This window comes from Propithecus coquereli, unplaced genomic scaffold (genome assembly GCF_000956105.1).
Source record: "Propithecus coquereli isolate 6110/MARCELLA unplaced genomic scaffold, Pcoq_1.0 Scaffold139, whole genome shotgun sequence".
Classification (NCBI taxonomy): Eukaryota; Metazoa; Chordata; class Mammalia; order Primates; family Indriidae; genus Propithecus; species Propithecus coquereli.
This window is the reverse complement of record NW_012138191.1, coordinates 4,438,202-4,460,892: the sequence shown is the minus strand read 5'-3', so window position 1 is coordinate 4,460,892 and position 22,691 is coordinate 4,438,202. Positions and strand designations below refer to the sequence as shown.

The 22,691-nt window shown below is 46.9% G+C and overlaps 1 protein-coding gene across 1 annotated transcript in view; it reads left to right on the top strand.

Annotated features, from left to right (window-relative positions):
* Positions 1-22,691, top strand: part of CDS2 (CDP-diacylglycerol synthase (phosphatidate cytidylyltransferase) 2) — a 56,840-nt gene that overhangs the window by 30,227 nt on the left and 3,922 nt on the right. The window contains exons 2-10 of the mRNA XM_012639271.1: positions 10,297-10,433; positions 11,716-11,812; positions 12,829-12,926; positions 14,846-14,985; positions 17,226-17,284; positions 17,934-18,016; positions 19,987-20,074; positions 20,586-20,654; positions 21,779-21,931. Coding sequence (XP_012494725.1) covers positions 10,297-10,433; positions 11,716-11,812; positions 12,829-12,926; positions 14,846-14,985; positions 17,226-17,284; positions 17,934-18,016; positions 19,987-20,074; positions 20,586-20,654; positions 21,779-21,931 — 924 coding nt within the window. The remainder of the gene's footprint in view (positions 1-10,296; positions 10,434-11,715; positions 11,813-12,828; positions 12,927-14,845; positions 14,986-17,225; positions 17,285-17,933; positions 18,017-19,986; positions 20,075-20,585; positions 20,655-21,778; positions 21,932-22,691) is intronic.

Here is a 22,691-nt window from a genome sequence, read left to right as displayed (position 1 = left end):
TTTATTTCATTCCCAGTTCCCAGACCTTTTGAAAGTTCAAAAGTTGGGCATCGGCCGGGCGCGGTGGCTCACGCCTGTAATCCTAGCACTCTGGGAGGCCGAGGCGGGTGGATTGTTTGAGCTCAGGAGTTCAAAACCAGCCTGAGCAAGAGCGAGACCCCGTCTCTACTAAAAATAGAAAGAAATTAATCGGACAACTAAAAACATATAGAAAAAATTAGCCGGGCATGGTGGCGCATGCCTGTAGTCCCAGCTACTCGGGAGGCTGAGGCACAAGGATCGCTTGAGCCCAGGAGTTTGAGGTTGCTGTGAGCTAGGCTGACGCCACGGCACTCACTCTAGCCCAGGCAAAAAGAGTGAGGCTCTGTCTCAAAAAAAAAAAAAAAAAGTTGGGCATCATTTTCCCACCCTTGTTGCAGGGTTCAGCTGTCTCCTGTTGACTCCCATTCAACCATCTGCTTTCCAGTGTCCTAAATCGTTGCATTTGTGACCTTTCCTGTTCTCCCCATTCTGTGGGCTAGTGTATTTTTATAAAATTGTTTTATTCTAGTTTTAGTGGGGTTCTGGGAGGGAGTGAAATTCAATGTGAATATTAAACCCACCACCTTAACCTGGACCCCATTGGATCCTTTCACCAGGGAGGGCTTCACACAGGAGGTGACAGCTCAGCTGAGATCAGAATGACAGGGAGGAGCAGCTATGCAGAGAGCTCAGGGAAGAGCAGTCCAGGAGAAGGGAAGCCGCTGAAGGCAGCAGTGGCATCTTTGAGAGGTGGAAGGAAGGCCAGTATGGCTGGGTGTGAGAGGAGAGAGAGATGAGATTGGAGTGCTTGGGAGGAGCCCTGGAGGTCACGATTGAGACTTTGGATTTCATTCTGGATGTCAACTGAGACGTCACTGGAGGATTTTAAGCTTTAAGCAAGAGAATGACCGAAAGTGATTTGTTTTTTTAAAGATCTCTGGTTGCTCTGGGAGAATGGCATGGAAGTGGCAAGAGGGAGGCCAGTTAGGAGGTTGTGGCCATTGCCTGGCTAGGTGCAGCCAGGATGGCCTTGCCTAGGGCACTGCTGTAGAAGGGTGACAGTGAGGCAGATACTGGATGGCAATTTATGATTTAGGGGCTTGTCACATATGAAACCCCAGCAGCTCGTTCTGGTTCTGCTTCCTGGTGGAGGTCTAGGGAGCACACTTGAGCCCAGTTTGGAGATTGCAAATATGTTTTTCTTTCCCATCATTTAGATCTTTTGGCAATATTTGACATATTCCCTCTTTGGAAGAACCTTATTCTAATAAACTGAAGAATAAAATCACTTCCTTCCCCAGTAAGGCTGAAGACTCATTTTCCCTTAAATACTAAATGGAGATGTCTGACTAGGGAACTAATAATAGGAGGACCCCAGAATGCTTCTAATTTTTGGTGTCTTTCCCCTAAGACAAGGGAGGACAACAGGAAAATAAGTGAAGTCATCAAAACAGAACCGTGGGCAGAGCCTTCTGGGGCCTGAGTGGTTTTTCTGTCTCTGATAGTTTCAGTATCGAATTAAGTAATGTCTTGTGATGGCGCTTGGTACTTCCTGCAGCTGTTTCAGACTATAGTCCCTAAGTGTGTTCTGTTAGTAAACAGATCCATCTACTCCAGAGGGAGGATTTAATGGGCAAGGTAGGTGTTGGGAGAAAGGATTCCTGTTCATTCCTTGTCATGCAAATTCTTCGTTTAATGTATGAGATTGGCGGTTGTGCAGAGGTTGGAACCATTACCCTGGTGCGTGTTTGAATTAGAAAGCCTCGCATTCCTAAAAGCTGGATTTCAGACAGTCCTCCTCATCCTTTTTTGAACTCTTCAGACATACAAATCCTGTGCTTTTTTTGGAACCCCCCTCTATCACTTAGGTACATTTGATTACAAATGTTGAAGAAGGAAGGGGAAATGAACAGTGGGATGAATGGCTATAGCCCTATAATGCCTCATATAGTGCTATTGAGTACAAAAAATACCGAATTGCTGACATAAACTATGTGTAGCCCAGCTGTATCTGCCACTTTGGCAAATCCTGGATTCTCTCTGAATAATTGGCTGTGGCTGCTTACACAGACATGGTGAAACTTACTGTCTCCCATGTTCTAGGCTCCAGGCCATGTGCTGGGGGTACAGTGGTGGGGAAGTTGACGTGGCTACCCCCTCACAGAGATTATCGTCTCAAGGAGGAGACAGTGCAGTGTTGAGGAAGGACAGGAAGCCAGCAGGACACACAGACAGTCGGGGAAGGTTTGGAGAGAAAGGGATCTCTTAAAGGATAAATTAGAATTCACTGGAAAGAGAAGTGGATCTTAGAAGAGGGTTGTTGCATACTGTTCTAGGTAGGAGCACATGAGCAAAAGACCTAAATGTGAGAAAGTACAGCCTGTTCTAGGAACTGACTATAGTTCAGAATGGCTGCGAGAGACAAGGCTGGAAAAGTAGACAAGACCCTTGCCAATGGAAAAGAAGACAAAGCAAATTAATTTAAAGAGATTTATTCTGAGCCAAATTTGAGGACCATGGCCCAGAGCCACACCCAAGAAGCCTTGAGCAAGTGGACTTGCTGTGGCTGGGTTATAGTTTGTTTTTATGCATTTTAGGGAGACAAGGATTACAGGTGAAGTTATAAATCAGTACATGGAAGGCATACATTGGTTTGGCCTGAAAAGGTGGGACATCTCAAAGTGGGGGCTTATAGGTCATAGGTGGGTTTAGGGATTAAGGTAGGACATCTTGAAGCCAGGGCTTACAAGTCATAGATGGGTTTAGGGATTCTTTACTTGACAATTGGCTGAAAGAGTTAGGCTTTGCCCAAAGACCAGGAATCAGCTGAAACGAATGCTTAAGATAAGGGTCTTTTATCTTTCATGCGATGCTATACTGGAATCAGGTTGGGATGTAAACCTCATCATAAAAACCTGTTTACTGAGATTTTATCATTTGTAGTTGTGACTCACCAGGCCCCCTTAGAAAGGAATTTGGGCAAAAGAAAATGATCAGAGTTTAGTCCTCACCCTGATCCCAGAGGGGCTTGTATGCCATTTAAAAAAGTTTAGACCTATCGTATGGGCACTGGGGAGCTCTGGAAGGGGTTCAGGATGGGGAGTGACATGACCAGAATTTCTTTCTGGGAAGATCCTCTTTCTGCAGTGTGAAGAGTGGAGGTGGGAGTGGACTCTAGCCTGGAGGTGAGGTGGCCAGTTAGGCTGTTGCAGTTACCCGGAGGAGGGATGATGTTGGCTTGAGTTAAGGAAGTGACAGAGTTGGTGGGAAGGAGTGGATGCAGCTGAAAGGTGTTTGGGGAGGTAGCATTAACAAACTTAGTGATGGATAGATCTACAGGCTGAGGGAGGAGCCACTAAGGGTGATGGCCACATTTCTCGCTTGAAAATTCAGTGGAAAGAGTACCATTTGCTGAGAATGGTCACACAGTAGGGGAAAGAGGCTTGTGGGATGAGATGATGAATTTGGTTTTGGACACATGGAGACTTTTAGGTGTCTGTGGAGACATCTAGTAGGCATTTGGATATGTGGATCTGCAGCTCAAGAAGAAACAGCAGGAGCCATAAGAATGAATGAGATCACTTAGGGAGGATGAGAAGTAGAAGAACAGAGTGTAGAGCCAGTCCCTGAGAAACCCTCAAATTAAGGAGTAGGCTGAGGAAGAGGAAACTGCTGAAGAGAAGGCCAGCTAGAGATGGCCTGGCCAGAGAGGCAGGTGGAAAACCAGGGAGATGTGCTGCTTGGAAGCCAATGAGGAGTGTTTTTCGATAATAGCATTAAAAGCTGCTGAGAGATAGAATGAGGTGAGGACTGAGAGTCCTCAGTGGGTTAGTGACAAGGTCATTGTTGACCTGGGAAAGCTGCTTCAGTGGAATAGGTGGGGCTCAAGTGGGTTGTTGTGGTTTGAAGAAATGATGCACAGTTAGTGGGAGGGAGAGACGTGGGTGTTAAATAACAGCTCTTCCCGAAGGTTTACTGTGAGTGGGGAAGAAAGTGCATTGGTTGGGCGAGCTGTCAGAAGTTGTTTATTGTCAAGCCTGCTTAGATGGCTAAGTAGGGTTGTGGTGAGCTGAGAAGACGGGGGAGGGTAATGGAGTGAGTGTCTGAGGAGTGGCAGGGGAGGGCGTGGCAAGCACATGGCCATCTCCTGATGCGGCTGCCCTGGGAATGAGTGTCCTCCCTTGAGAGCCCTGTCTGGGCCTGTGTCCATCAGGGAGGTGCCCTATACAAAGGGCCCTGTGGTCCTTTGTAAATATCTTTGTCTGGAGGCAAAATGGCTCACGGCCAGAGTTAGGTTTTAAAAAGCTAAATCTGCCACATGTATGTTTTTTCGTGCCCTCTCTCTGAGTACAGTTACCTCTGACAGGTCCTGGAAGTGAAGCAGTCCGTCTGGGTAGCTGAACGCATTTTCTGTGGATCCCATCATTGATAACGAGGCTTTGGAGGGTGGGGTACAGCCACATTGGGGATGATTCAGACTTGTTCAGGGTAGAGCTCCCCTCTGTTTGATCCTGTGTTCAGACAATGGAACTTGTCAAACGGGGTTAGCATTACATGGGGCTAGAAATATTCCTTTGTTATTCCTAACACTACACACACTCACACATACACACACGCGCGCACTGTCTCACACAGTCACATATAGACATATATTTTTTTTTCAGTAGGAACTCAGATGAAAGCCCACTTCTCTCTTTCATGGAGAGGGACACATAAGTCCCTGGCACTTTTTAAGGGTCCTTATTAAGGATAAAGCTTTCTCTGGCAGTTTCTCTCCCAGGGATCTGTCTGTGTAAGTAGGATAGTTGATTGCCCCAGCACCTGACCACAGGGCTTGATTTAGAAGATGGCAGGCATGGCATTTAGCAGAAAGGTTAGGCTCAGACTAATGACTTTCCTCCAGAAGGCTTGTAATTTGCACATAAAGCAGTGCAAAAAATAGTTTGTGTAAGTTCAGGAGTCACTCAGTAAGTGAAACTTGTGCGTTTGAATGGAACGCCAGTGGAAAGTACAGAGTTGTTGGAAATATAACCAGCCAGTGCATTGAACTGCACCTTTTAATGAAATTTTCTTGAAGATGAAAGAAAAAGAGAACAGCGTAATGGATGGTACTACTTATTTTCTTTCCCTAGTGTTTATTTACTCTTAGGCAAACATGAAGGGAATATTAATATATTTTCTTTAGTGGGGTGCAAAACTGAATCAGCATCTGGTAACGAAATGGGGTGTGGGGGAACATGAGTCCCATCAGCCTGGAGCCCAACTGACATGGTGCCAAGGCCTTTGTCCAGTCCTGGCCATAGCCACTTTTTTTTGGGTCAAGCTCTGACCATCACCACTTGTGTGTATCGCTGCCGAGTCTTGAGAAATACTGAAGTAGGAGGGTGGGCCCTGATGCCAGCTGATGACTGGAAGGGAGCTTTAGAAGAATGCTGCCCAGGAAGCCTTTGTAAGCCCGTCAGGCCTGCAGGAAATCCTGAGAATTAAGAAGGAGGCAGGGTACAAGCCAAACGACAGGGAGAGAGTTGATAGTGAAACTGAGCTCTATAAATGCTGTTCTGGAGTGAGCTAGGTCCCTCCCCAGGAAAAGCCAGACCTCGACCACAGGGAACTTTTCTCCCACCCACTGCTCCCTCTACACCTCCTTGCTGCTTTCTCTTGGTTCTGTTGAAGGAAGGCTTCTGTGCTGTTCTGTGCCCCAGGTCAGTGCTGGGTGCGGGGAGACTTCTGGGCAGTTGTGGGAGGCTAGAAGGGGCCCTGGAAGGCTGGCAGGGGAAGCTTTTTGAGCATGAGTTTCTCCAAAAATGCTGACTGCTCTTACTGAGCCTTTGGTGCCCAGGATGCTTCATGTGTCCATCATCCTAAGTGCTTCTGCCTTTCCCTAGAAGGTCTAAGTAAACCCAGTGGAAGGGAGTCTCAGAAGGAGCTTTTTTGCCCTTCCTTTAAAAGCAACACTCTTGTTTCCTGTTTACACCAGCACCACAACCCCCTTGGGAAGTGGCTAAGGAACTGTAGGAGGATGGGCGGTGGTGGAGAGGGAATCTGAGAGGTGTGCCCCACTCAGTCTCTGTTCTGGGCCATTGGAATTGAAAGGGAAGGAAGGAGGGGGGTACCTGGGAGCTGGGCAGAGAGGAGACTGAAGTGGCAAGGCAGCCTCTCCCCACTGCACTGTGCTGGTCCTGGAGCTGGGCCCTCCCACCCGCTGCCCACCAGGGAAGGAGGCAAGAATGGAGTCTAGTCTGGTCCTACTGCAGGGCAGGCAGGGTATGTGTCAGGCATGTGAGCTGGAAGGAGAGTGAATGCTGTCCGAACACTTTGGTCCGTGGTAGGTCAAGTAGAATTAATTAGTTCAGCCAGCCTATGGGTACCTGCTACGTTCCAGGTACTGCTTAGTGCAGTGGTGAACAGGTAGCCCACAGCCCCTGACAAATCATGTCTGCCACGTATATGATGTTTGGACCAAGCACCCCAGTTGACACATACTAAGGTGTGTACATGTACTGATATGTCTGTTATAAAGCATACACGGGGAAGGAAGGAAGAATGACGTAAGTAGAAATAAGTTCTAATATTTCGTCCCACACCTCAGCAGTTGTGTTGTATGCATCCTGCTTCAGAGAGCACTAGCATGGACTCCAGCTTTGATGGGTGGGCTTTGTTTGTCAGACGCCACCTTACACATTTGAGTTGGGGCTGCCCATGTGAAAAGAGCAAGCAAGGCAGGCAGGTGCTGAGCTCAGATGATACATTAATATTAGCACACGGGCCCCAGCAAGGCCTGAAGGCCACTGTTCTTCCCTCCACCCCACCCTCCTTGGGAAGGGTGCCCAGGTCGCCTGGGGTGGATGTTGAGGGTTCTCGTGCTCCTGTCCTGTGTGGTCGGGTTACTGAGCGGTGGAGGTTGGGGAGCCAGTGCAGCAAGTGCCTGTTGCTATGCAGTCCCTTTATAGTTGTCACAGACTTTCATGGATGCTGCATTTGATCATCTCAACAACAGTGTGAGATAGGGAGTCCTTTCCCCACTGTGAAGACCAGATGTGGAGGCCTGTGCTGAGCGGCATGACTGTAAGAGCCAGCCTGGGGTCCTGCTATCGTGAACTGGCAACTGCCTCCTTCTGCAGAGAATTTTCCTTGACATTTGCCTGTCTCGCCCCAGAGAAGCAAACAGATGAACATGTTCAGCACCTGTGATTCTTGGTCCAGCATGTGCCACCATTCTTGTGGGCAGGCACTTTGGTTCCAGGTCCCTGCCCACTATGGAAGCTGCCGCCAGCGCTCAGCTTCCTTTACCCAGGTATGAGCAGCCATTTCCCCAAGCAGGAGGCCTTTGCCCATGGGGTTGGGGGAGCCAGAAAACCGCAGGCCTCCAGGTTCTCCTAGGTTTCTGTTCTCCCCAGCCTGCTCCCTGTGACATCCACGCCGGGGGGCAGGGAGCAGGGACTGGAGAGCTGGCTGACATGCCCCCTGCCCATCTGTCTTCCCAGGCTGTTCCCTCTCCCAGGATTTACCTTTTCTGCCTGCTCGGCCCCATGTCAGCCGTGAGAAAGTGGTGGTCCATGCAGGGGCTGGTCTTTTTCTCTGAGGATGCTTCTTTAGTAGCCCGGAGGAGGCCCCAGGAACCTGAAGTCACTCACTTAAAGGCAGGAGAAACCTGGAAAGTGAATCTCTTTCAGGCTTGTTCCTTCAGAGCTTTTACATCATTTCTTGGTTGTTCATCCCAGTCACCCTGAAGCCTTGGTAAAAATAGTCACTGTAACTTTGTGTTAATAACAATTCTCTACCTCCTCTTGCTGTCTTCTGCCTCAGGATACCTCTCTTCACTTCACCCCTTCCTACAGGGAGGGAGAGGAGCCAGGCCCGGCGACACTGCAGGGCGCAGTGCTGGGCAGTGCCGGGCTGGCAGTCCCTAACAGCGCCTAGGGGGTCCAGGGAGACGCAACACAGAGCTGGAGCTGCCTCCCCCCCCCCCCCCGCAGGACTCTGCCTGGGTTCCCTTCCTGCCCTTGCCTGCCTGGGGAGCCAGCAGCCTTTGTGAGTCTCCTTGACAACAGGGTGGAAAAATTAAAAATAACCTTGTACTGGGCCTTCTGTGTGTGTGAGTGAGGGCCCCCTCGCCTGCTGTGCTCTAGGGCAACCCCTGTGGCTTCTAGATTAGATGTTCCAGAAGGGCCTCTGTGGGAGCCTCAGTGGGACCTGGGTGCTGGCATTTGAAGCCCCTGGCATTTGAAGGTTTGGGTGTCAGGCCCACACAATCAGGCAGCATCATTACCTGGTATTACTGGTGGCTGCCGATGGAGTGTGGGTGTCAGTGTTAAAATAAAGGTGGGAAAGCTGTTCTGAATGCCTCTTCTTTGTTTACGCTAACTGGAGAGGGGCGATTTTGGAGTTGTTCCTGTGTTTCACAGCCTCTGGGTGGTGGGGTAGGACACAGTGCTGAGTGGGAATTTTATTATATCTCTTCAAGGGAGCTCACAGGTCAGGAGGGCCCCTCCTGGGCCCCCTTTGTAAGGTGAGGACTCCAGGGGACAGAGGCACTTGGGCCACTTGTCCAGAGCCGCCTGGTCTGGCTGCGGCAGTGGGAAGCAGTGTCCTGTCGTCAGAAGCTGTGGTTCTTTGTCCTGGACCCCAGTGACAAGGCCATCTTATAGGCCCTGTGCCAAAGTCAGCTGTCTCTTTTGTAGCAGCAGACTGCACTAGTTAAGACCCTCTGTTTTGTGGTCTTGTCACAGTTGTAAATTAATTCAGAAATAGCTGTCTCCATGAGGGCAGGGGCTTGGTTTCTCCTTACCACACCTGGAATTAATTTTTCTCTTCCTGCCTCCATCCTTCTAACCATTAATAAGTATTTAGCTGTGTGCCAGGCGTGGGGGTATAAATGAGAACAAGATGTCACAGTCTCGTCTTTAGGAAGCTTATGGTCTGCCAGGGAGGCAGTTACAAAAAAGTCCCCATTGTGGCCAGTGCTGAGAGGCAGAAGGTTCGAGTGTTGGGAGAGCAAGTGACTGGGGTGCCTAACCTTGCCTGAGGTGAGAGTAAGGGTTAGAGTAGACTGAGAGAACATATTAGCGACACAAAATACTTAACACGGAGCGCCTAAAAACTCCTACAAATCAATAAAAAGGAAGGCAGAAAACTCAGTAGAAAAACTGGCCAGTAATTTGACAAATACTTTACAAAAGAAGATATCCAAATGGCTAGTGAACATGAAACAGTGCTCAAGTCCATGTGTTTCTTAGTCATCAGGGAAGTCAGAAGACGTGGGTTAATATGATACATTGGGCCAGACATTTAACTTCCTAGAGTCCCTGCTTCTTATTTGTAAACAGGGCTCTTCCCTTCCTCCCAGTCTGCTCCCAAGCTTACAGGCATGGGAAATGCTCTTCACTCTATGCAAATACTGGGTAGTGTTGTTACTCTGTCTAATTCTAAGTGATTTGATTTCTTCTCCACCTCTTCTCACAGCAACTATTCTAAATTCCCATAAGAAATAAAAGATCTGAGTAGTGGGGTGGTTCCTAGGATTCAGAATAGCTTGCTCCTTGGTCCTCTGGGTACAGAGCTTGTTGCTGGCAGGGCTCTGGTCCCCTGTCCTGGCTAGGAGAAGGGTGAGTTCCTGTAGGTGTTTCCTTCATGGCTGGGGCCTGGGGCGGCAACTCTGTGTGAATGACACTGCAAGGTCTGTCGATGCCCAGGGTCTGCTGGCAGGGAAAGCACAGAGCTGCACCAGTCCTGGCTCGGGCGTTGACTTGAGTAAGCTGTGTGGCGTGTCTTCCACACCGACCGTGGCTGACCTCACAGAATGCTCTTTTAAGTCCAGAAGTAATACTCTGGGCTTTGGGATATGTTGGCATTAACTGGTCCATAGGGACAATAGCCCACACACCTGGCCAGCTTCCCCCTAAGAGCTTGGTCAGTGCCACCGGCTCCCCTGGCAGGCTCAGCAATAAGCCCCTGCTTAAATCCATCATAGCCTTCTGTTTGTGTTCACGGATATAAAGGAGCCTTTTTTTCTTTTTTCTGGATCCATCCTGCCCAGTTGAGCAGATCATGTGTGGCGCATATGCACTCTTCCAGCAGAGTGCGCCAGTCACCTTGGCACGTGTCAGAACAGGGTCAAGATTGCTGTTAGTCCCATCTGTTCCATCACCTGACTATGCCAGGTCCTCAGGCCCCATTTGAAGTCTTTTCCCACAGATCTCCCATGACAGGAATGCACTTCTCAATACTCTACTCAGCACTTTTGACCTTTTCCTCTTCTGTGTTTCTGCTGTGCAGGAGTCAGAGTCAGAAGCCAAGTTAGATGGAGAGACTGCATCGGACAGTGAGAGCCGGGCAGAACCTGCTCCCCCGCCAGCCTCTGCAGATGATACCCCGGAGGTCCTCAACAGAGCCCTTTCCAACTTGTCTTCAAGGTAATCTGGCTTAATGATGAAGGTGCTTGTTGGGGGGCCTTGCACAGTTCCACATGCCATGGAAGACCCAGAGCCCTCAGCGAGCCTGTGGTCTTGTAGGTGAGCCCACTTCTGTTACGTGTGCAGGGCAGGCCTGCTTGCTTGCCTCAGCCTCCCTGCCCTGCCTAGGCTCCATCGAGTGCTGAGCAGTGGCTGCGAGCACCGTGGGTGGCCAGGAGAGGAGAGCAACCCAGGCTGGGAAGATGTTGCCCCAGAAGGGTGCTCCAGGCTGGGCTGGGAAGTACAGTTCCAAGGAAGAAGAAAAGTGTGAATAGGAGGCATGGGGCTGGCAAGGTCAGCTGACATAGTGCATGACAGGAAATCGTGTTTGGATTTGTAACGGGCAGGCTGCTTTTCACTGAAGAGTCCAAGTTTCTAGTTCAAAGTGTAGTTTTCCCTCTCTACATACATCCATTGTGAACAATTCCTTAAATTCTCCGGGAAGAATTGGAAAACATCTCGACTCAGGTAAATCTAGGGTTAAAACTTTTGGCCCTTGAGAATCTGGTCCTTCTAACACCAGCTATATGGGTAGATCAAAAACACAAATTGTAAGACCCCAAAGCATTATGTAAGTGTTCTCCTGTGTTCCTCCCAGCTGTCCCTTGAGAGGGCGTATTATGCACTGGTTAAAGGCATGGACTCTGCAGCCAGACCCCTAGATCCAAATCCTAGTGTCACCACTGGCCAGCTGTGTGACCTATGCCTCCATTCCTCGTCTATGAAAGCTAGTTGCGTTGAGAGGGTTGAAGGAGTTAATGTATGTAAAGTCCTTATGAAAGTGCCTTGTGCATATTTGTAGTAGCTGTTGTTATCATTGCTTGTTATCCCCGTAATGATGAGGGGCAGTGCAATGTAGAATCCTACTGCAGGAAAAATTTGCATAGTTTTTTCTTCAGATACAGTCGGCCATAGAAACTATCCAAGTAGATACAGAAGCAGAGGGCACTACCTTTGCCTTGGGGTTTTGTTTTGTTTTGCCTGATACTTTCCTTAAGGCATGAGCTGGGTGTATTTTTCTGGAGGCTTTGGAGCACCTGCTGAGTTTGGTCGTAGGTGAGGCCTTGGCACAAGTGGCCCTGCTCCTGCCAGCTTGTGGCTGGTGCCTCCCTCAAGGTGAATTTGGAAAGGATTGAGCTCAGGGCCCTCGAATCTCAGGAAGATCCATACCCCTTGGGTTTGTGCTTTGGTTCTTTCTGGGTTTCTAACTGGTGTTTTCTCCTTCCTCTACTCTCTGATCTAGATGGAAGAACTGGTGGGTGAGAGGCATCCTGACTTTGGCCATGATTGCATTTTTCTTCATCATCATTTACCTGGGACCAATGGTTTTAATGATAATCGTAAGTGCCATTTCTGGCTATTTTAGTTTTGTCTTCAGGTTTTCCTGCAGGACCAGTTGTAAAGTGCCAGGTGTCAGGTTGGTTGTGGGAATTGATGGGGGTCCTCAAAACACTTCTGCCATAGAATATCTGCGACTTCTCATTTTTTAGCAGCCAACCGGAGGGTCATTGGCATAGGCCAGTTGTTTGTGGTTAAGATATTTCTTCATTTTAAAAATTGACTTTATTCAACCGTAGACAGTCACACACATCAAAATACATGGTTCCTGCTGATAGAGTCTGTATAGTTATCAGATTTTCTGTGCGATGGCTCCATACAAGTTAAAAAAAAAAATTGACTTTATTATTCCAACTGTTGGATTGAACTGTGACCTTGACCGTGTCTTTGTGTGACTCCTGGTTTTGTTTCTTGTTTTCCTGGGGCCTCCCTCATGGGCTTAGATCTTCCATTAAGAAGTCATAGTCCACAGAGCTGCTTTCTGTCCTCTCACTGTCACAGGCAGGGTCAGGTGACCAGCAGCTGAATGCTGAGCCAAGCAGTTGGAGCTTTTCAAGTATTATATTCAAAGTCAAAAGGGGAAAGGATTGGTTGCGTCCTGGGAGGTTTAAGAACAAAAAGTTAATTGAAACATCAGGGTGTGTATTTTATTGTGAGTGAGAAATTGAGTCTGTGTCTGCGACATAAAGAGCTGCACTGCAGTGTGGGATGTTGTGAGAGAGGGAGGGGGAGGCAGCAAGCACAACCACTGTGGGCTTGGTATTTTTCCTCAATATGATGTTTTATCTTGAAGGCTCATGACCTATTGTTTTCTGTTTCCAGAGATCATAAGAGTTGGGTAATCAGCCAGGCATGGTGGTGGCTCATGCCTGTAATCCCAGCACTTTGGGAAGCTGAGGCGGGAGGATCAGTTGAGCCCAGGAGTTTGAGACCAGCCTGGGCAACATGGCGAGACTCCATCTCTTTGAAAAAAAAAAAAAGAATTGGGAATCACTGTTCCAATTCTTCTGTCTTACAGGTGATGTGTGTTCAGATTAAGTGTTTCCATGAGATAATCACGATTGGCTACAACGTCTACCACTCCTATGACTTGCCGTGGTTCAGGACCCTCAGCTGGTAAGCTCTCTGGCCCCACAGGGATCCTTAACGGATTTGGAGGATGTCTTTTGTGGCAGATACTTACAGTGATGGTGGGTAGGAGGTGGAGTGATGGCCACAGACTTGCACAGCATCTTTGAGACCAGAGTATTTCATAGGTCACACTGTGTGACTGGCCTTCGAGGAGTCTTTAGTAGTTAACAAGAGTCTGGAATCTTCCTCAGAAGAAACCAGATCAGCTGCTCTGTGACTGTGTTTGTCTCGGTATTTGGATTCCTTAGATTCTGCACAACAGCCTCGCTTTTCTAGATCAGTGTGTTTTTCGTGCTGTAGTAGGCCAGCATCCCACTCGAGTAGTCTGGGAGTTGTCAGGTTCTGGTGTTGGTGTTGCTATCCGTGGAACCTGGTTTCCTCATCTCCGAAACAGATGGTTGAGACTTAGTGGTTTCCAAACTGTAATGTAGGAGCCCTAGTTCCTCGGACGTGCCTTGGGTGCCAGAGTGGGCAGGAGTGAGACTGAATGCACAGGATCTGGGCTCCTCCAAGAAACTCTGCTTTCTCCTTCTCCTTGGAAAGGGCTTGGCTGCCTTAGAGCAAAAACAAAATAAAAACCTGTAGTGCAGATGATGTTTGAAACCCCCTCCTGATCTGAAACTCAGCATTACTGGCCATAGTATTCTCAGGTAGTGACATTTGAGCAGAGCACTGCATAGTGCCAAGACCCAGGGCAAATATGGACCTTCTCCCCTCACTGTGCAGGGACACAGGGATTGAATTGGTCACTCAGTGGGCTGGAGAGTAGTGTTTTGTGCCCAACAACTTGGTCGTGGTCAGGGGAGCTGATGTGCTCAGACTTAGGTTGGGGACCTCCTTCCCAAGGAGGGAAGGAGCACATGCTGCCTCGCAGCCTCCAGGTGGGCCTGTGATTGCCACCTGGGTTAAGATATATGCCTCTTTTGTGGCTGTGTATGGCTGGAAAGCAGTGTTTTGAATTTGGTTAACATACTCAGGAGGCCTGACCCCTGGCTGTGATCACTTTCCAAAGGAAGTTTTTTCTATGTAACAGAAAATAAGCCCAATATGGGAGTTTTTGAACTTCACAATTTAAAAAAAACGGGAAAGAGAATCTCTCTACTCTCTTCCCTATCTCAGGACCCCTGTTGGGTTTGGAGTGGTGGCTGCATGGCCCCATACTTGGAAGCAGCATGGAGGCTGCAAAGGGATGTGAGCTGTGGCTTCTCCTCTCAGACAAGGCCAGCTGAAGAGAGAGATAGTAATAAGTGAAGAGTTAACGCTAGTGAATGGCTTATGTGTCGGAGCCAGGCTTCAGAGAGGGAGATGCACTGAAATGAAGCATAATTAGTGAAATGAGCAAATACTACTTGCTATAGAAATAAATGCAGGGAGGCACCTACCTTGTTAGGTCTTGCAAGATTTTATGAAGAAAATGGTATTTGAGCAATGAGTGAAAAAATGGATAAGCAAAGAGAATGTTCCAGGCAGGGAAAAGGCAGGAGCAAAGCAGACAGGAGGCAAAGCTGGAATAAACCCTGTTGATAGGAGTGGAGGGATTCCTGTCGGGAAGAGTGGAAATAAGACTGGGGAGGCAGGATGGGGCGCATTTTGGAGGGTCTTATGGTTCAGGTGTCCTTAGGTTAGATATGGAAATGCTACCAAAGGACAAAAACCGAGTCCCAAGTTTGTGATAAATGGAGAGTGTTGAAAGCTGCCACTAGTTTCTAGATAAATTTGTCGCCTACAGTGTCACCAGAGAGTAGGGAACCATGGTCTCCTTGTCCCTCTGTGAGCCGCCCTGGGGTTCTTGAGGGTGGGGTGGTCTGCCGCCCCCTGTCCTCTTCTCAGCACTGTCCGACTGCCTTACTGTAAAGGAGAGGCCACCTGTGTTCCCCGTGGCACTGACCTGTCTTTGTTTACAGGTACTTTCTACTGTGTGTAAACTATTTCTTCTATGGTGAGACAGTGACAGATTACTTCTTCACCTTGGTCCAGAGAGAGGAGCCTTTGCGGATTCTCAGTAAATACCACCGCTTCATTTCCTTTACTCTCTATCTAACAGGTACGCATGATTGAGTGGTTCACCAGTTCTTGTGTCTGTATTATTTTTGTATGTCTATCAAATAGGCGTCGAGGAATTTTTTGGTTAAAGTTTCGTGGCATTAACTCTGACCATTCAGGGAAGCAGAGGTGACGGCTCTGTCTTATATTGAGCTGTGGCAGCTCTTTACTAAGACAAACGGAGTCTGAGGGGCTTGTGCGGTTGTGGGGAACTGCATTCTATGCCACCTGTCCCAGTGTTCCAGCCTCTGTTGAGGGGACAGCACAGCATGATCCTGTCCTGACTCTCCTGTTGGCAGAGTCTCTGCAGTGGGACCAAAACAAGGATCACCTAGAATCTCACCATCATCAGGGCAGTCATCTTAGGAGACCACCTTGAGAGACACTGCAGCGTGGTGGAAATTTGACTGGACTTGGGCTTTAAAAGACTCAGCTGCCTTAGAGGGCTAGGAACGTCATCTTTCTGAGTCTCAGCTCTTTTGTAATCTAGAGCTACACCTTCCCGATTATTGCGAGGATTAAATCAGGTATATTAAAATTTCACAAAGACTAAAGTGTTTTATTAACATGAATTCAGGTAAGGCCACACACCAATTCTAATAATGCTAGTGATCTTCATAGTTGCCTTCAAAGCCAGTTTAAGTCACATGAGGAATTTGTTCTGATCTTAATTTCTGTCTGACCTATTTTTGATCAGCCTGATAACAAGTTTTTGAACAGCCCTACAGTTCTGTGAATGACACCTGGCCATTAAAATATAAAGACTTACTGCCAGGGGGTGTGCTGCTGTTGAGGATTTTCAGAGAGCATCCCTTAGACCCTGAAAGCAGCCTCCCACGGGAGGGGGTCAGGGATCTGGAACAGTGACACACTCATTTCTGGGCAGGACTGTGTTCATGGGGCCTAGCACACTTAAGGGTAAAGGTTCCTTTCCTTCCTGGAGAAGGGGGCTGCAGACATTTTTCGCCACCATCTAGGTCACTGTGAGAGAGATGCAAGGGTGATCTTGACCCTATAGCATGTGGATCCCTCCTTCCCCAACCCTATTCTCCAGGACAGGGGTTGGCAAACTTTTCCTTTCCCTTTCTCTTACTTCTCTCCCTTTCTCTCTCTCTCTCTCTCTCTCTCTCTCTCTCTCTCTCTCTCTCTCTCTCTCTCGTCTCTGAACTGGGCTAGAGTGCAGTGGTGGCATCATCATAGCTCACTCCTGGGCTCAAGCGATCCTTCTGCCTCAGCCTCCCGAGTAGCTGGGACGACAGGCATGTAACACCATGCCCGGCTAACTTTTCTAATTTTTTGTAGAGGAAACGGTCTCACTATGTTGCCCAGGCTCATCTTGAACTCCTGGCCTCAAGAGATCCTCATGCCGTGGCCTCCAAAAATACTAAGATTACAGGCATGAACCACGGTGCCCAGCCTAGCAAACTTTTTCTTAAAGTTCCAGTTAGTAAATATTTTAGGCATTGGGGACCATAGAGTCTCTGTTGCGACAACAGTCATGCATCACTTAATGATGAGGATGTGTTCTAAGAAATGCATCATTAGTTAATTTTGTTGTAGGAACAGTATAGAGTGTACTTACACCAACCTAGATGGTATAGCCTACTACACACTTCAGCTGTATGGTGTTCCCTCTTGGTGCTAGTCTACAAACCTGTACAGCATGTCACTGTACTAAATACTCTAGGCAATTATAACACAACGGTATTTATGTATCTAAACATAGAAAAGGTTCAGTAAAAATATGATATTATAATCTTGTGGACCACCATCATATATGTAGTCTATTATTGATCAAAATGTTGTTATTTGGTACATGACTGTGCACAGTTCTGCTATTGTAGCTCAAAAGTAGCTATAGACAATATGTAAACAAATGACCATGACTGGGCTCCATTAAAACTTTATTTATAAAAACAGGCTGCTTTCCTGTCCATTGTTTGCTGGTCCCTGCTCTAGGAACAAAACATTCCTATCTCATGAACAGTGTCCTGAATTGAGAGTGGTCTGCAGAATTATAAAGTATTGCCTTCCTTTTATTATCTTGGAGGAGTTATTTTTTTCTTATAACTGTTTCTCTAGATAACTAGTTTTCCTCCCCTGGGCTTTGAAATTGTGTACTGGTTACTGCTGGGAAAAAATTAGCCAAAGAACCACTTAACACAGCTAAAGGAAATGACTAGGACAAAGATAAATGTGCATGCAATTCATTTTGTCCTTTCTTCTCTCTCTTCAAACTAGGATTCTGCATGTTTGTACTGAGTCTGGTCAAGAAGCATTATCGACTGCAGTTCTACATGGTAAGGGAAATGAGTATGTGTGTGGCTGAGAATTCTTAGTTTAAATGAAGTTCCGCAGAAACTCAACAGGCCTTTCATGCTTTTTGTAATAAATCGGAACTCTGGAACGCAGTCTGTTCTGTATGCATGCAGAACCCAGAGCATGAAAGAAGAGTGCCCATGTAGGTTGTCAGCTCTACACCGACCTAGAGCCCGTCGCTGTTGCTTAACTTATGGCATAGGCAGTCTCCCCACTAGGGCCTTGAAGGTGGGCTCCAGGTAAGGCTCAAGCTGAAGCTTCAGACACTGCCCACAGATAGCCCGTCTGGTACATTGTGTGCTGCCAATCATTCCCTGCCTCACCTTGAGAACACCGCCTCTCTGAGTGCCCCAAGCACCCAAAAGATACTAAGAAAGTGCTCTCAGAGCAGGAAGGGCTCACTCACTAGTGGGCCCTACTTTTGGTGGGGACTCTTAGCTGGGGTGGGGGAGCCCACACAGTGTTACTCCCAGAAGCCTGTTCTATACCTTTTCACTTCCAATAAGTCAGATACAAAAGCAGATATTCTTCCTTCCTGTTTCTCATTGATTTTCTACTTGACATTGATTGGTCTTTGAAGTTACTTTCAAGGTAAACTGATAGGTAGAGTTTATTTTTCTTCTTTTGCAGTTTGGCTGGACCCACGTAACGTTGCTGATTGTTGTAACCCAGTCACATCTCGTTATCCACAACTTGTTTGAAGGAATGATCTGGTGAGCGGTTGGGGGCAGAGGAGATTTTCCCTTTTATTTTGTGGCTGTTTCTCATGAACAGGAAGGCTGAGAGCCCCTGCCTTACCTTCTAAGCCAGGGGTTCTCAGCTTGAACCACATCAGGAATCCCCTGCAGGGCTAGTTACAGATTGCTGGATCCCATGCCTGAATTTCCGATTTAGTCAATCTGGGGTAGGGCCTGAGAACTTGAATTTCTAGTACATTCCCAGGTGATGCTGATGCTGCTGGACAGGACCCGCACTCTGAGAACCGCTGTTCTAGACTGGCAGCTACAGGGATATTTAGAGACTCAAAGACAATGCAACATGTATGGCAACAAATTTGAAAACCCAGAGGAAATAATTTGTGATTTTCTGACAAAATGTGTACTGAAAGTCATGAAGAAGGATGCTTGAATAGATCAATAAGTATAAAAGAAAATTATGTAAGATTACACACCTGGAAAAAGAAACAGGCCCCGATGGGTTAACAGCTGAGTTTTATCTAATCCTTGTACCAAAGCTAATGAGGAGGGAGAAACAAGAATGATAAGCCAGTTTCTTTTATGATTATATATAAACCATTCTAAATAAAATATTAGCAAATAGAATCTGACAATGCGTCAAAAGAATAATATGCTAGTACTTAGTAGATTTTATTCCAGAAATGCAGTGGTTTCAACAGGAAATCTGTCAGCGTTGATAGGAATCAGCAGGCCAATTGAAGACGCTGGATGCTCTTAGCGAGAAGGGAGAGGCGTATCCGGTGTACATGAGAGAGAGAGAGAGGTTCTCAAGTACTGGGATTAAGATCCAGATTGTGCCTTTGCTTCCAGATCTCAGAGGTAGGATACAGCAAAACCCACCTCCTGAGGAGTAGATTAATAAATATGTGTAAAGTGCTTAGAACCAAGACTAGCTTACATGACCTGTGGTATTATTACATTTAAAACAATTACAATGGCCTGGGGAGGCAAGTAACTCCTCTTCCAGTGTTTTTTTTTGTTGTTTTCTTTTTAAGGTATTTCGTAAGAGTGGCATCTGCTAAGTTCTCATCTTCAAAGCCAGACATACCACTTAGTGCTACAGTGAATAATATTAAAATCTCCATAATTGTTGGTTTTCAGAGTCAACCTAGAAGACTTAATTATAGTTACAGAGCAGAGACTATATGCCAGCGTAAATCATGTTGTGGGGGCTGGGAGGCGAATGGAGTAAGAAGGGTACCAATGCTCTGATTTTCTCCCTTACCAAACAGGAAGTCAGAAAATCCTGCAGTTGATAGGCCAGGAAATAGAGGTTTATGTGTACAGTACTATGCTAAACTGTAATAGGAGAATTATTTAAAAAGTGTCAGCAGAGAGTGAGGAGAGGATAGAGATGGTGCAAGTGTGGAAACCACTGCCTCTCTTGTGGTGGGGGAGGGGCGGTGAAGAAATCTAGCTGTGTGTGTCGGGGTTTGCGCTCAGTGTTGTCCTAGGGAAAGGTAGGGCTCACAAGAGCTGGCAATAAGCAGTAAAAAGGTAAGTAAATTATGAAATAGACAATAGACATACAATGTATTATTTAGAGTTGTGGAGGTAACTACTAGAAGGAAGAAAAATTAGAAATGATTAAAAGTGGTTGTCTTTGGGAAGGGAGACAGGGATGGGGAAAGAAGGAAAACTTATTTTTTAATTTCTTTTACAATTTGAATTTATATTGTGTATATACATATATTACTTTATCATCAAAAAAGACCCAATGACATTTTATAGAATGCCTCAGTAGTCATTCAGTAAACGTTTGAATATGCCAGGTATGAGGTGTGGCTTTTTGGTATTTTCTTTCTTTTTAACTTATTCCTTAACAGTGACAAGTATAGTAATTTATGTGTTATTTTGGTACTGAATTTGCGAGTGGCATTATTTAGCAGACTTCTGGGGCACTATCATCTCGGTAGACTTGATCTTTACTTTGGTTTCTTTACCAGGTTCATTGTCCCCATTTCTTGCGTGATCTGTAATGACATCATGGCCTATATGTTTGGCTTTTTCTTTGGTCGGACTCCACTCATCAAGGTAAATAGGTTATCCCAACATGAAATATCACCGTGACGGGAGGATGGTGCTTTCAATACGAGCAGGTCGGCTGGGCACAGAGAGGAAATCTAGCTGTGTGTATTGTGGCCATGTCTTCATGTCATCCCGGCAATTAACTGATTTTAAGACAAAGACCAAAGGAAAACATTGAAAACTCATTAAAAAAAAAAAGAGAGCGCTAATAAAATATTTTTACGAACTATATAGGCACACTTTTGGGGCTTTGATCTGGATTTGAGTGTTGTTGTCATTTACTCTATAGTCTATGGTTTTTATAATAAAAATATTTGAATGACTGAAACAGAAAGGAGACTGAAAGAAAGGTGTAAGGTAGGGAACAAAGAAACTATATTTGAGGGCATTTTTTAGAAGGTGACACAGTTAACAGGATGGGGGTTTTATGATAGAAAGGTTTTTAACAAGTAATCATGGTTCCCAAAGCTGGAGTTATTGAAACACCTGTTGCTAAGAACTTGTTCTCTGTCCACAGCTCTCCCCGAAGAAGACTTGGGAAGGCTTCATTGGGGGCTTTTTTGCCACTGTGGTGTTTGGCCTTCTGGTAGGTGGTGGCCCCTGGCTGGGAGGGTGGGAGTTGGGGGAGTAGACATAGGCTTCACCCTATGTTCCAAGGCCTGTCTAGAGCTAGAGAGTGTCTCCCGAGGCCAGGGCCTCCATCCTGCTGAAAATACTGACCTTGCTTGAGTAAAGGCAGCCACCAGCTGTCCTTTACTCATTAGTTTTCAACCAGGGTTTTGACAGCTGAAGAGCAGGGCTGTGTGCACCTTGCACGCGAGATGTGCCACTCCAGCCCAGATTTTCTCGTGCGTGTGCCCTGCCCTGAAGTGGACGACCTTCCTGCCCTTTGGAGAGCACCAGTCTTGGCTCAGACCCTCGGCCAGTCTCCCTTCTTCAGTGCTGTCTGGCTGCCCCTCGGTGCTCCCCCTCCCCACCCCCCAGCCCTGTTGCTCTCTAGCCTTCTTCTTCCTGGTGTCTGCCTCTCGAGGCACCACTCCCATGGCCTGCCTCTGGTTATCTCCAAGTTAAGAGATATGAGGAAAGTGGACCATAGCTCCCCAGATGGTGGAGGATCTTCTCATAGTTCTTTTTTTTTGTTTGCTTTTGTTTTTGAGACAGGGTTTCACTCTGTTGCCCAGCCTAGAGTGCAGTGGCATCATCATAGCTCACTGCAACCTCAAACTCCTGGGCCCAAGCTATCCTCCTGCCTTAGCCTCCCAAATAGTTGGGGCTATCACACTCTGCTAATTTTTGTATTTTTAAAAAAATTTTTTGTAGTAATGGGATCTCGTTATGTTGTTCAGACTGGTCTCCTGGCCTAAAGTGATCCTCCCACCTCGGCCTCCCAAAGTGCTGGGATTACAGGTGTGAATCACCACACCTGGCCCTTCGTGTAGTTCTTTGCTAAAATTCGTGCAGGTCTTTCCTGGATTCTTTCAGGCCTGGGTGTTTGTGTGCCTCTGTGTGAGACCCCAGTGGGCAGTGAGCCTTTTTTAAAAAAAATTCAGGTACAATACATGTGTGATGAAACCTGAACCTCTGATTCAGCGCAAAGCTCGCAGTTAGTGGGGTGCTAGGCACTGTGAGGAACGCGGCCAAACCAGGCATCTGCCGTCCAGGCTGCATGGCTGGAACTTGTCTCCTTGCCTGTCTGCTCTTCCTCCTCAGCTGTCCTATGTGATGTCCGGGTACAGATGCTTCGTTTGCCCCGTGGAGTACAACAACGACACCAACAGCTTCACTGTGGACTGTGAGCCCTCGGACCTGTTTCGCCTGCAGGAGTACAACATTCCTGGGGTGATCCAGTCGGTCGTTGGCTGGGTATGTGCCACTCACATGGGGTGAACAGCCTTTGGGCCTTGGTTGAACAGTGACTACAAAGAGAGAGCCCCCTCCACCACCACCTGCTGTCCTCCAAAGCTAGCTTCCTCCCTCCCAAAGCTCTAAGCCCCAGGATGAAGGAGAATTGCTCAAGCCAGGGCAGGAGACCTTTCCCCCGACTTCAGATCATGTAGATCAGTGGTTCTCGAAGTGTATTCTGTGGATCCCTGGATGACCCTGAGATCCTTTTAGTGGGGTCTGGGAGGTCACAACTATTAATATTTTCATCATTAGACCATGACATTATATGCCTTTTTCAATGTGTTGACATTTGCCGTGATACGGTACGAAAGCAGTGGTGGTCAAAACTGCTGGTGCCCTCACATGAGTTAAGGCAGTGGTTTCCTTATGCCACATGTTTGTAGTACAAACAGGCCTGTTGCTCTTATGAATGTCTTTGAAATAGTAAAATTATTATTCAGTCTTGACTCTTGCATACACACTTTTTTGATACTCTGTCTACTGAAATGGAATGTATGTGTAAAATGTTTCCACTAAATACTGAAGTATACTGCTTGCCTACAGGGCAAGCATGTATGTGTGCAGTTGTTTGAGTTGTGAGCCAAATCAGCTGTTTTTTTCCTAGGAATGTAATTTTTACTTGAAAAGAACTGACAAATTATAGTTTTTTTCAGACTTGAGAATTTGGCCGACATTTTTCTTGAAAAGAATGAAGTGAGTGTGTCACTTTAAGGAAAAT